At 47.8% G+C, this 14,283-nt stretch overlaps 1 protein-coding gene across 22 annotated transcripts in view; it reads left to right on the top strand.

The window, feature by feature from the left end:
- Positions 1-14,283, top strand: part of PPP1R12B (protein phosphatase 1 regulatory subunit 12B) — a 205,930-nt gene that overhangs the window by 174,892 nt on the left and 16,755 nt on the right. For 17 of the 22 annotated variants that reach the window (XM_070255901.1, XM_070255900.1, XM_023632646.2 and 14 more), the window contains 5 exons: positions 4,779-4,795; positions 8,409-8,553; positions 9,515-9,619; positions 12,638-12,691; positions 13,961-14,011. In XM_070255901.1, the coding sequence (XP_070112002.1) occupies positions 4,779-4,795; positions 8,409-8,553; positions 9,515-9,619; positions 12,638-12,691; positions 13,961-14,011 (372 nt within the window). Of the gene's footprint in view, positions 1-4,778; positions 4,796-8,408; positions 8,766-9,514; positions 9,620-12,637; positions 12,692-13,960; positions 14,012-14,283 lie in introns of those variants that run through there. The other 5 variants (XM_023632641.2, XM_070255898.1, XM_023632643.2 and 2 more) reach the window with 3 other exon arrangements.

The raw sequence follows: 14,283 nt of genomic DNA on the forward strand, positions 1-14,283 counted from the left end.
GCTCCCTGTTCTGAGACCGCCAAGGCGAACACCCGTTCTCCAGACTCGCTCAGCGGTCTCCCTGTGGGGTTGGCCGTCAGCACTTTAGAACGAGAAGCAGCGTCAGCCGTACGGTGAACTGCACTCAGTCTGAGAGAGAGCAGGATGAAGAGGAAAAGTTGGGAGTTAAGTCTCCTCCATCAGTTCAGCACCTCTGCACCTTTTACCCAAGAAACCCCAATTTTTCTCTCTCTAAATAACTGTGTGTTTTCATCAAACCCCAGATTATCTAGGATAGCAAGAGGCCAAGCAAGACCATAGTTTCTAGAGGTATTCCACCAGTGAAAATCAGGAAGTGTGATCTAAAAACCTAAGTAAGCCCAGTTTATCAGAAGCCAGGGAATTGAACCCTAAGTCCTGTGTACATTTAAGCTACTGTGCCTTCCAGCCTGTAGGAACACTCTTCTTCGGCTGAGAGACTTGAAGGAAACCACTTCCGTCCCAGCGAGAACACCACCTCCTTTACAAGTCCCAGTCGTCTTCCTTCTTTGAAATAATGCTGTTCGCATTGTGGTAACTGTGTTACCTTCCTGCATCCAGATCTCGTTGCATGAGGTTTATATGCTTTCCTCTAATTGTTGGGGTTGACCTTCCCAGGACACAGCTAAGGCTAGCCTTGAAGGCAGTAATAAAAAATCCCAAGGGTTCCTGGTAGATCCAAAAGTCAGGTAAAGGCTAGGGTGTTAGAAGTCGTGAGGAAAGATGGAGGATGCACCTGGAAGTCCTGTTTCCTCTGATCGCTGGGTCTCGGTGCCTTGTCTGCTGTCTTGTCTGCCAGAGCACTCACCACCTACACATTTTTATAAAAATTCACCCCAAAAGAAATCGATAACAGGGATCTTAACATGCCTTAAAAAATGATAAACAGCAGACTGTGATATTTGCTTTTAGTTACTCCTGGCAAGCAGAAATGAATGTCTTTCCCCAGCTTCCTTAGGAAGTGTCTCCTGCGGTCACCCACAGGGGCAGGAGCTGACACGGCAATCACAGGTGTGAGCTCCACTGGCTTCACCTTCCTCCACGTGCTGTCATAATGGGAAAATTAATTCAGGCCTCTTGAAAACCCTGTGGGATCTGCCTTTTCATATCCAGGAACCCCTGGGGTTTTTCTGATTGCTGCTTGATAGTGCTAACCTATTCTTTGTGTTTTTTAAGTGTTTGCATACTACATCACTCTCCTCAGTGGAAGCCGTGCAGTCTGCACAGCCATACCATACTGTCACATGTCTGAGAACTTTATGTTGTGATGACAGGGCATAAATAGCCTCATAGTACTTCCAGACCATTCTAAATGAAAAAGGTTAATGACATGTCATTCTTATAGGAGTAAGTCAATGGAAATGATTAGCATGCTTTGATATATATATGTAATAGCTGAGACTGATGCCTGGTAAAATCCTAATTTTCCTGTCTTAGTGAAAAGAAAACTGTTTCTTCTCTGTAGAGGCAACTGCCACAGTCTACATGGCAGAATTTAAAGCTGAGGATGTAGTTAAAATCTTACGCAAAAAATTAGATATTTACAAAGAGGAAACTAAAACATTTTCAAGTGAGGTCGCACATTTTAGGAATAATAAAGTCAGTTAACAGACCTGATTTGTCAGTAAGTTAATCAGGCTTCAGTCTGTGTACACCATGCAGAAGGGGGCTTATGTTTCAGTAGCAGGAAGCAAAAGAAGGGACAAGGCAGACCAGTTTGATGAGCAATGGGTCATTTTCCATACCTAGGACAGAGTGTACACCATTTATCTTTGGAGAGACCATCAAGAATGGTTTCCCCATAAAGATAATGTCCTTTGAAAAAGGTGGTTCTGCCTCAAAGCAGCAAGAGAAAGCTAGTGGTCTCCCAAATGGTTATCTCATTTGGTTGCATGCGAGCTCAGTTCTCCGTATCAAAGGTCCTAAGTTAACGTGCTGCTCTAACCAGCATCAACAGCCAATGCAGTATTTTTACAACTAAAAAGCGAAAGGGCAAGGAGCAGGGGAGGAAGCTGACATGTTAAGATTGGGTTTCCTCGTAGTTATCACATTTAATTCTTACTGTAAGAGAAAGTGGTAACTTGCCCAAGGTCACATGGCTAGAAGATGGCAGAGCAGAAATTAGAGCTCAGATCTCGCCAAGGCCGTCACACACCTTCCTAGAAATGTTAACAGTTCAGCTCAGTGTTTATGGAGCACCTGTCATGTTCTGGCACCGTAGGCACTGGGTGTAACTGGGAATGAGATAGTGGATTGATCACAGACAGGGACATTTTAGGAAAACCTCCCATAACAATATGTTTTTTTAAATATGTGTGTGTGTGTGTGTTTGTACTTCTCTAACATCCCCTTCTCAGAATTCATTTCTTTTAGGAAACCTTCCCAGCTGGAGCCCGCTGGTTGCGACTGTTACCTCCCGTAGCACTTGCTCACATGTTTCCGCTGCGTGGCTTCAGATGAGCTTGTTAGTTATGTCCATGGTGCTCTCCTGGCTCTGCCATGCAGCTCATCCTGCTTGTTCTTCCTTGGTGCTTCCCCTGCAGGGCTCTGCACAGTGGGCTCCTTAATTCAGTAGACCCTTGGCGTTTGCTAGAATGGTGTTTGGTCTCAGTTAATCACAAAACTTTGGCACGTCACAATTTAGTTTTCCTGGGTTGTGAATTGTAAGTCACCAAGATGCTGTAAAGACTGGATCTTATCACAAAGCTGGTGAGTGGGCGTAGCCAACACCCTGGCGTCTCAGTTTCACTTGAGTACACTTGAAGCATTTTTACATATTAAGTAATTCTGGAGAGTTGGCTAGAATTTAGTTGCTTCTTTGAAAAAAGACTTGAAGTAAGAGAAAAAAACCTTAGTTAATATTGATAAAGTAGTAGTTGATAGTGCGGGATATGCATATGACTCTTATGGAAGACCAGTTATAAATGAGACAGGAAAATTCCTGAATTCCAGATGTGAAAGTTTTAGGATGCTCATCTCCAAGTCTATGAGAATGTTAAAGATACACCATGTTCTTTTCTTATTGACTCCTCCGTCTCAAATGGGGCCTGTCTTCACATTGAAAAGCCTGGGTTAGTCCACTGGTGCTTCACCAGGGCTGCACAGCAGAGTCGCTGGGGGGCTTTTTGAAAATACAGTGATGGAGCCCTCTCTAGACCTGTTGACAGGACTTCCAGGAGTGAGGTTAGAATGTGTCTGTTTTGAAAAAGTACATGAGAGAATTCTGATGACTGTAACCCCGATTTAGAGAGAGAATTCCATGGAGAAAGCCACCTGTTGGAAAGGTGTGTGTCCAGTCCCTCTGTGGCCAGACGTGCTGTGCACACACTCCTGGACAGTGAGGCTGTGTTGACAGACCAGTGGCTCCCAGGCACTGCTCAGTGCTCCAACAAAGCAGTGTCACCGAGTGACTCCTCCGTGGCTCCAGGATTCATTTCGTCAATTATTGGGTCCTTGTTCCTCTCCTCCTTTTGTCTGTGCTTGAGGATTTTGTTATTCTTTAACACCTCGAAAGAGAAAATAAATACATTCAAATCAGCTGAATTTTTATTTACCTGAGTTCTTTGTTTAAAAAAAAGCAGAGATAAGAGAATAAAGGTCATCTGTGATTAAAAAATGAAATTAGGGGCCAGCCCGGTGGCCTAGCAGTTGAGTGCACGTGCTCCGCTTCGGCGGCCCAGGGTTCACTGGTTCGGATGCCAGGTGTGGACATGGCACCGCTTATCAAGCCATGCTGTGGCAGGCGTCCCACATATAAAGTAGAGGAAGATGGGCACGGATGTTAGCTCAGGGCCAGGCTTCCTCAACAAAAAGAGGAGGACTGGCAGCAGATGTTAGCTCAGGGCTAATCTTCCTCAAAAAAATAAATAAATAAATGTAAAACACAGACATGATAATTTTTGTTGTTGTGTTGCATACCGACTAAAGGAGAAGAATCAGCTCCTTTCTTCTGAGACAGAGTACCTTTCTATCTTTTCGCGCTTTTTTTTTGAAATTTTTTTTTAAGATTTTATTTTGTTTTTTTTCCTTTTTCTCCCCAAAGCCCCCCAGTACATAGTTGTATATTCTTCATTGTGGGTCCTTCTAGTTGTGGCATGTGGGACGCTGCCTCAGCGTGGTTTGATGAGCAGTGCCATGTCCACGCCCAGTATTCGAACCAACGAAACACTGGGCCGCCTGCAGCGGAGTGCGCGAACTTAACCACTGGGCCACGGGGCCAGCCCCTATCTTTTCGCTTTTTTACTGACATCCCAGGGACTAGGATGGGCTCCCCCTCCCACGCTCCTCACCCCTCCGCTTTCACTGGAGGTCAGGGAGAAAGCCGGGAGCTGTCCTGAGTTTAGTACTGGTAACTGCAGTGTTCACTCAGGGCAGGGCTGGGGGTTTGTGAGCTGCAGGACGTTGACGGAACAGGTGCTGAGCCCCGGGGAGGCTGAATGTCGCAGGAGGTCAGTCACTCCTACCACACAAGCACAGCTTACGGGTTTCAGGGGTCGGGGCACAGTTTCTGATGGGTTTATGTCCTGCTGACTTGGGGTTAACGAGGTGTTCTCCCCAAAGCCTGCAGTCTGGTGAGTCGGGTCCAGAGAGCGCGAGCTGGGGCTGAGGGGCCTTTGTGCCGTCCAGCTGAATCACACCTGTGCCTCCAACTGTGAAGTTGAGACATCTGGTTTAAAAAGTGCATTTACAAATGGAAATAAGAAGTATCAGTCCCTTGCTAACGCTGGTTTTGTTTTTGTTTTGTCTCTTCCTTTCTCTAGCATGAAAGACTTTCTAGGTAAGAACCTTCCCATTTTATATGCATGCTTAGTTAATACTTGTCAGTGGATGCATGTCTCATTAAACTTAGCTTTATATGCTTTAGTAGTATTTCTCACACCCTGTCCGTCCTTATTATTTCCACAGCCACCAGACCTCCTCCCTCCGGTCCATTCTGTATGCTTCCACTGCGTTGCTTTTCCTAAAGCACCAGTGTGCCAGATGCTGCCAGGTGCTAGGGCAGCAGCATGAGTAAGAGGCTGCCCTCACCTTCACTTAGCTTACAGACGACTGCACAGACAGATCGCTTCAGTAGGGTGTAGTCAGTGCGCACGTGAAAGTGGGCGTAGGCACGTGAGCAGAGAGAAGAGGCAGTTAACCTAAGCTGGTGGTTCGGGAGAGACTTCATTGCTGACTAGATGCCTGAACTGAGCCTGAGTTTAGATGCTATCATTTCATAGTGGATCCAACACAATTCCTTGTACCAGATGGTGCTCGTAATAATATTCAATGAACTAAAGACCTGTTTTGCAATTGCTGAAAAATTAAACATATCAGAGTTTGCAGCATGATCATCTGTAACTTTTCACCTAGTATCTAAGGGGACAAAACTGATCTTTCTGAAGAGTAAAATTAATACTAGAGACTGTGGAGCCAAAAGTTTGAATCACTTGTCTTCCACTGTTCCTCTGATGGAGAAATTAAGAAGAGATTGGGAAAGATAGAGTCAGTGGGATGGCATAGCACAAATGAGTCTCATACTTGGTTTGATAATTGAGCTGGTTCTACCTTATTAATATATTTCAAGGTACACAAGCTTGCATGTATTCTTCCTCTGCTTACTCCCCTGCCAGGCACCAGCTGAGGATAAATAATTTATATCGAACCTAGCGGAAAATTAGTTTTACAAAATTGTTAGAGAGTGGTATTTTTCTATAGTTAACTTTTTGTGAACTCAGTTACATTATAATGGCCATTTATGAAAAGAGACTTGCCTACAGACCTCAAAATATTCTGTAAAACTTTAGTGATTAAAGCAGTGAGGTACTGAGCCAGCCCTGGTGGCCTGGTGGTTAGAGTTCCACGTCCTCCACTTTGGCGGCCCGAGTTCGTTTCCCGGGCACGGAACCACACCACCCGTCCGTGAGGAGCCATGCTGTGGCCTGGTGGTTAGAGTTCCACGTCCTCCACCTTGGCGGCCCGAGTTCGTTTCCCGGGCACGGAACCACACCACCCGTCCGTGAGGAGCCATGCTGTGGCCTGGTGGTTAGAGTTCGTTTCCCGGGCACGGAACCACACCACCCGTCCGTGAGGAGCCATGATGTGGCCTGGTGGTTAGAGTTCCACGTCCTCCTCTTTGGAACCACACCACCCGTCCGTGAGGAGCCATGCTGTGCTGGCGGCTCACATAGACTAGAAGGGCCTTCAGCTGGAGTATACAGCTAGGTACTGGGGCCATGGATTCGGGGAAGGAAAAAGGAGAGGGAAAGATTAGCAACAGACGTTAGCTGGGGGCGGATCTTTCCCAGAAAAAAAAAGCAGTGAAGTACTAGCTCAAAAAAGAGAACGATGGAACACAGTAGGTAGCCCCAAAAAAGTCCTGTGTACAAGGTGACGTTTCCACTTAATAAAGAGTTCTTCAGCGAGTGATTGTTGGGATGGTTCACCCCACTTGGGGAAATGGACCTTTCCCTCCAGCCACACCAACAAAACCAAAAACCCAGACTTCAGAGGGATGACAGCTGAGAATGTTCATAATCCTCATAGAAAGACCTTCCCACACGTGCTGTCATAAAGGCAACAATCAGCGGTTATAACTATATCAAATTTAAAATCCTGTCTAGTAAAAGACACCATAAACAGAGATAAAAAGTTAAGTGGGAAAAAATATTTGCAACCAACATTAGTTTTAAAAGCCCTACTATATAGGATACTCCCACAATGCAACAAGAAAAAGATGAACAAAGGCTGTGAGTAGGCAATTCAGAAACAAAGAGAGATAAATAACCAGACATGTTAACCCTCCCTAGTGATTAAAAATAGTAAAAGTAACGACAATGAGGTATTTGTCCTGTTGCATTGGAAAGGATTAACACTCTCTGGAGGGCAGTATGGCAATATGTGTTTCAGCACTGAAAATGTGTTTATCCCTTGACCAAGCAGTTCCACTTCTAAGATTTTATCCTAAGAAAATAATTGGACGAATGCACTGAGATTTATAGACAAGTCTTGTCACTGTAGCCTTATTTATAGTAGCTAAAAATTTCAAGACAATCTGAGGGTCTGTCAGTGGAGGATTAAATTATCTCACAGCCATACAGCTGAAGACCATGTAGTCGTTTAAAGAAAAATGAGGCAGATCTACTTGTCCTAACCTGGTGAGATGCCCACACCCTTGTGACCAGTGTAGGGAGGGGGAGGAGGAAGAGTTAGACAGTAGTCTGTGGATCTAATGTTATTTATAGAAACGTGTAGAGTGTTACCATATTTACACGTCAGCATCCTGCGAGGATGTGACCTGAACGGTTCACAATGCTGCTTTCTTGGGCAGGATTGTGGGGTGACTTGCACTTCCTATTTTAGTGCTACTTAAATTTAGTGGTGCTTAAATTTTTCTACAAGCATCGTATTGCTTTGTAATCAGGAAAGTCAGTAACAAGATTTCTAGTTACAAAATTAAAGAAAAAAAGAAGTACAAGAAGAAAAGGAACACTGTAGAAATGTAGTAGGATTGGCATCTCTCTAAGGAAGAGTGGCACCGATGTCACTAGGGACCATGCCTCTGCCTCCCTGTGTCAGCCTCTCCGCCTCTCCCCTCTTCTAGTGCTTACTTCAGTTCCCACCCCCACCTCTGGCACTGGCTGCCACAGGCCAGAGGTGAGAGACAGAGTTCCACAGCTGTGGGAAAGGGCTGCGGGACGGGGTGGTACATAGCAGCCTCATGTGCCACATTCTAGTTTGGAAAAAGCAAAATCCCAAAAAAATATGAACCAGTGTTAAGGACCAGGATGACAGCTGTCCACTTACACCAATGAACTCACCAATACTGGAAATAGAACCACCGTCAAGTCTGAGACTCCATTGCTAGAAGATGCAGCAGTCCTAATTACAGTCTTGATGTGGAGCAGAGATGGAGGCTAGGAAACTGGCTGTTGGGCTCGGTGGCGGTGCCCCTGAGGTGTACCATGCCCTGTTGCCATTCCTGCCCCACTCAGCCTCCAGCTCGGAACTCCAAGTCCATATGTTTCTGATTCCTTGACAGTTCACTGGAATCATTTTCTAAGAGCCATTGAAATCCAAGAAACTTCTGCTTTCAAAAGCACACTCTTGAGGGAAGACATTCAACCCTAAACTAACTTGAAAAGCTCTAAGATTTAAGTCAGCACATGGATCCAAACCACCAGTTTTTCAAATAAGCTTCATTCTTGGCACATGGCAGCCTCCTGCTCAAGGCTGGCGCAGCAGGCCCTGAGGTCCCAGAGGCTGGCTGAGGGAGCCTCGAGAAAGGAATGTGCGCTGTTCTGGGCAGAGCTCTCGAGTGCTTCTTAGAAAGGATCAGACGACCTTGGGTAGTGCCTTCCCCCACTTCCTTGCTCTCAAAGCCAGTTTCTGCCTTTAATTGTCTCCCACAGGTTGGAGTCAGGAGGTAGCAACCCTACGCCCAGTGATTCTTACGGCGACCGGGCCTCAGCGAGAGCCCGCCGGGAGGCCCGGGAGGCCCGTCTGGCCAGCCTGACCAGCCGTGTGGAAGAGGACAGCAACAGGGACTACAAAAAAGTGGGGTCTTTTTTCAGTTTTCCTGTTCTTGGGTTCCAGCATGTAAACCTCTTCGCCTTTTCCCCTGTGTGGAAACATGGGCATAGTTCTGATGAAGCAGAAGAAAAGGCACTTGTGTGACACTAGTGACAACCAGCTCCTTTCAGGCTTCTTGGTTTGCTCCACTCTCTACCAGCTAAATAAAGACCTCTTCCTGTTTTGTTTTTAGTGCAGTAAGTATAAGCCTGGAATCAGATATTTAGAGGTATAGGAAAAGATAAGGATTAAGAATTGCAAAAAGGGAAATGAGAGCACTGCTGTTTGTCTGTACCCCGGAGAATGGTTTGGAAGACTGATCTTTCTGACGAGCACGTGTTTCAGTGAGACCCTGTGCTGTCGACCAGATACTCTTGGTGACAGTAAATCATCCTCATCGTCATCGTCTGCTTGGGAGGGGCTTGAAGTCACTTCACAGTTCATTTCCTTTGGTTCTTGCAGAAGAGTACCTGGCTTCAGGGGCAGACCTGAAAACCTTTCCTTTCAAGTGCCTGAGATGCCAGGAAAAAGCGTTTTTGTTAAGTAGAACTTGACTAAAATCAATAGGCACACTAGGCTGGCTCTAAAAAAATAGTTCTTTTTTGTATGGGAAACTGCATTTTTAAGCAATGCAAATACGACATAGGAGAAAATGGAACGACCCTTTTTTCCCCCAGAGATAGCACCGTTGAAGTTAGAGCATCCTTCTTTGTGTTCAGCACTGGGACCTCACTGGTTTAAGAAGCAGGAGGCCAGTCGGCTGCATGTTTTCTGTCTCCTGGATGTCTCCTTTTTTTGCCTAGACTCTTCCGTTCTCTCCATGTGCCCCACAGTGGGGGTTTGGGACGGAGGGCCCTGGGCGTTCTCACATGATGAAACTGTGTGAGTCTGGAATTCTGGGAGCCCTGCGAGTAGGTGACCTGCTTCTCTCTGTCGCCTCCCCCAGCTCTACGAGAGTGCCCTGACCGAAAACCAGAAGCTGAAAACCAAACTTCAGGAGGCCCAGCTGGAGCTCGCAGACATAAAGTCCAAGCTCGAGAAGATGGCCCAGGTGAGGGGGGGAAGGCAGAGGAGGGGCAGGGGACAGTGCGGGGCAGACTGACTGGGGGCCTGAGAGGTGGGGCGAGAGACGGAGTCAAGACCGGCCCTCAGAGCGGGGAGAGGGAAGCTTCCTGGACTCTAACTCGATGTCAGGGTTCCGTCAGCATTTAACTTAAGATCAAAACTTGATAGTTGAGTGAACAGTTCCTGGTGGCCCGAGTGCCCACCTTTAATGTGGATTATCTACATATTTCTGAGTAGGAAGGCAAACCAGTGCTCTACGCTGAGTCCTAGGCAGCATCTCCTGTCTTATTCATTGTGATTCACGTCACCTCCCAGAGAGGGATACACACGACGTTGTTAAACCTAGTGCAGAGACGTAGCAAATTTGCCCTTGAAAAATAAGTGGTTTGCTGAGGTTGTAGGATAAATCAAAGAAGAAGGTCTTGTTAGAACGTGGGATTAAGTCCCAAAGCAAAGATTCCGTCCTGTGACCTGTTACCTCCCCAAGCCGCCATTGCCTTTCAACCTGGGAATAAAGAACGTTAGTGGCAGGAAGACCATGTAAACCATTTCCTCTTGCCTCCAGGCCTGATTTAATTAGGTGACACTGCAGAGGGTCCTAGAGGTCATAACCCTGTCACAGTGAAACACACCCTGCAGCTAAAAGCCAAAGCAAGTGCTGTCTTAGGTTATCGCTAAGCTAACAGGAAACCCGTGGAGTTGTTGCCCTCCTGGAATGCCTGGGGACTAAGACTTTTGAAAGCTGATCTAAGGTAAAAATGACTCTTTCCTAGGAAGGCATAAATGAAAACCAGGGATAGCTCGTTGTTCTGGCCATATGCTATAATGCAAAAGGGAAGACTGAACAGCTAGGATCATACAGTACTGAGTCCACGGGTGTGGGGGGCAGGCGTGGTTAAGTACCCTCTGCACAACTTGTGTCAGCCCCTCTGGAATGGGATGAGCAGGGGCGCCAACACTAGGAGGACAGCACCACAGGGCTGCACGGGGGCCAGCAGGACACCTGCACTTCCTGCAGAGCGGAGGCCTATCCTGCGAGCTGCCCGTCCGCGGCAGAGGCAGCCCTTCTGCTTGGTCAGAATTGCTGGACATGGCCCTGTACTCGGGACTTCTGAGACCTACCACAGCTTAGATGACAGCTGGGCCTGAGTGATTCAGTGGAACAAGGAATGTGGGTCTCTCCATCTAAAAAGAAAACTCACACACTCATGGCCGTAAGGCAGGGGGATGGACTAAATAAACTTCAGGGGCTCTTTTGACATTAAATTACTGAGCCAGGCAAATGTCTTATTCACCCTCAAGAGATGTGTGAGGCCACGAGTGGGCAGTGGTTAAGAGATGGATCTTAGCCTGGTTCTCGTCGAGTGTTGCTGGGGCTGTCTCAGCGCTGTAGGCAGCAGTCAGGTGAGGAACCAGGGAGGACCCGTCTCGCCTGCTGCCCACTCTGTCCTCAGCAGGGGCTCCTGACAGCGCAGCTCCTGACCTTCAGGGTTCTCGGCTTTTCTGCCAGCCCATGCTTCAGAGCAGTGAGCAGCCTAACAAGCTGCTGCACTGACTTGCACACAGGCCTTGCAGATAAGATCAGCTCTTCTAGTCGCTGGGAAAAGCGCTTACTTTCCAGCCAACTGCTTTGCTGGGTATGTCAGAATATACTTAATTTTGCCAAATACAAGTAATTGAAATTCAGAAGAAATAGCGGTGCTACAAACCAAGTCTCTACTATTTACCAAAAATGGAGTTCATGTTTGGCAGGACAGTGGAGGGAGGAGGGCCTGTCAGCCTTACACATTTGTGTGGAGACAGTTACCACATGGACACACATGGTGTTTTCACGTGGAAGTTCGCCCAAGCTCCACGGGGGTTAGGCTTTTAAAAAACCTGTCCTAGTTCTTTGCAGACGTGAACTGAGGACCGTGAAACATGGTGGCCTCTCTGCCTCCAGCCCAGGTTGCAGACACGCCGCAGGGCAGCGTCTCCCTCTTTTCTTTCCTTCTGCTGCCCAGGAGATGCTGGGAAGGCAGGTGGCCATGACCTTCAGAACAGGGGTGAAAGCGCAGGGCAGGAGCCAGAAATCTGAGTTTTACTGTTAGTTCTAGCGATTCCATAGTTTTTTGGGGAAAAACCCTGCAAGAAGACCAGCATAGTTTTTGTATTTACTGAATGTTGTCTGTGAGTGGTACTAGGGAAAATAAAAACAATCACCCTGTACTTATTAACTGTCTGTTGAATGTGAGAAACTGTCAGTTCTGTAATGCCAAGGCCGAGAGGAACTTGAGGGTCATTTCCATTCCCTGTTAAGAGTCCTTCCCTGAAGTTAGTCTACTTTTTAGCTCTTAGTGGCTAAGTCTTTTTAGCCCCTCTGCAAAATTTATATTGACAGCCAAAGATGATCTAAAATAAAGTTATAACCTTCTATTCAAATCTTACCTTATCTAGAGGCCTAATATATAAAACAGATAAAAGTGGAATGTTCTGTTCAAAGCGTGGCAGATCCCATGAATGGGCTCCAGAGAACCCTGGAAGCCCACGCACCTGCGGAAGCCACCGTCGTCAAAGAAAGGCAGCCTCAGTTCCCAAAACAGAAGGAGCCGAGTGGAAAGACTGCGTAGGAGTGCCGTGGGGAGACACTCAAGCTCATGAGTCTCCAGCCTTTTCGAGAAGAAAAGCCCCTTTCCATTTCCTCGGGGATGGGTGCAAGGTGCCCTGAAGAGCTCGCGAGTGTGTGTGTGTGTGCTGTGGGGTCGTCTTTGTACTGTGACGGTTGTGAGTCTCGGGCAGCACCGTGGCTGCCTCCCCTCCCTGGGGGAGTCCCAAGGCTCCAAAGAGGCTGCGATGTTAGGCTTAGAGATCTGTCAGCATCTATTTGCCAGGCACCCTGCTCTGGGGAAAGCGCGGAGCCCTGACGTCTGGTTCTGGATGTCCAGTGGTGAAGCTGGCCCGGACTGGGCTTCCTGCTAGCCTGAGACAACTTAAGTGACAACTGTTTTCCTCCCCTGTGCACCAGCAGAAACAGGAGAAGACCTCTGACCGATCGTCAATGCTGGAGGTGGAGAAACGGGTATGTGTGTCTCTCTTTCCTCTGTTTCATCTCTTCTTTCTGAGTTTTTCTAACTTTGTTGTTCATGCCAACGGAAAAAGTTTGTCTTAGGAAGGCGGGAGCTCTGCCACATTCCATTGCCGGCTCGATAATAAATTCTTTCTGTCTGACTCTGGACAGCAGTGTGATTGCTGCTCCTCTGGCTTCCTCAGACAGACAGTACTGTCCACATCTTCCAGCCTTGGGTGGGAGGAGTCCTTGGAAGGCCATCTCGTAGGTGGTTCTGCTCTGGGCAGAGCTGCACGCACATGCGCACGCGCACCCCCTCCCTCCCTCTCCCCTCCCTCCCTCCTCTCCCTCTTTCTCTCTCCCTCTCTGCGCCCCCCCCCCCCCCCCCCCCCCGCCCCCGAGGTCCACAGTCTCCACCCTTCCCATCACCTTGAACAGAAAGGCAGCTTTCAGCAGGACCCTCTGCCGTGGATTTAGGTTGAAGACTTGAAATATGAGCCAGCAGAACCTTTCGCTCACTCTGACTGGGGGGAGGGTTTCTGGTTCAATAGTGACCTCTTCCCGACGACGGCATTCAGAATATGTTTCTGGGATGTGACATCCGTGGATTGGGAAAACTCAGATTTATTGAGGAACCCTAGCTTTGACTTGACCCTCAGGGTATAATATTTTCCCGTCTCTCTTGTTTAATTTGGAAGGCAGCTAAGTTTTGCATTTTATTCCCTTGGCCTGTGACAAAGCCTCCTTGGCATCTCATCTGATGAGAGAAGCTTCCTTGGGTTCAGGCTAATCAGGCGTCAGTTGCTGCGAGAGCACGATGGACGAGGAGGAGGGGAGCTGTTTCTTCGTTAGGCGATGGCGTCTGCTTCCCTGCTCGCCATCTGCTCCCCATCAGGAGGGAAGCCCTTCCCTAGGAATCTGGGGGAGCATTACTGAAGACATGAAGTCTTTTTGTTAAGAGAGAGCAAGGTCATCTGAAATTCCACGAACTCGTCAGCCTCCACAGAATGGCTCAGAGTGCCCTGGTCGCAATCTGTTTGCATATCAGCAAGTTGCTTCCACAGATACACTCTAAGAGTCTGACAGGAGATGCAGGCATGGCAGTGTGACTTTATCAGTGATGCCCTTCCAGCCCTCAGGGGCAGGATCAGATGATGCTGGAATCTCCCAGAAGGTCTGCCTGAGTCAGGAGCTGCTGAGCTCATGGCAGGTGGGGGGGCAGCCTTTGGACTCCCTTCTAAATCCATTTATATGGTCAACGGTCCCATTGTTTTTAAACAGGAGAGGCGAGCCTTGGAGCGGAAAATGTCAGAGATGGAGGAAGAGATGAAGGTATGGAGAGATCTCCTTTCTTTCTGTGCCTGTCCTCCGAATGCCCGTCGGAACTGGGCTGCCCATAGGCCCCCTCCAAATTTCCCTACACATGCAGCCCCTCAAGAAGAGATGTACGAAGGGAGGGGCAAGCGCCTCTCCTCAGCCCTTTCAGAGCTCTCTGATCGCACAGCATCCACTGTGGCCCCTCACAGCCCTTCCAGGAGCAAGTGCCACCTTTGGTTTAAGCAGAGTTCTGGAGACAAACCTGGGTTGAACTTTTAAGGTTTTCC

Source organism: Equus caballus, chromosome 30, assembly GCF_041296265.1.
Source record: "Equus caballus isolate H_3958 breed thoroughbred chromosome 30, TB-T2T, whole genome shotgun sequence".
Lineage (NCBI taxonomy): Eukaryota > Metazoa > Chordata > Mammalia > Perissodactyla > Equidae > Equus > Equus caballus.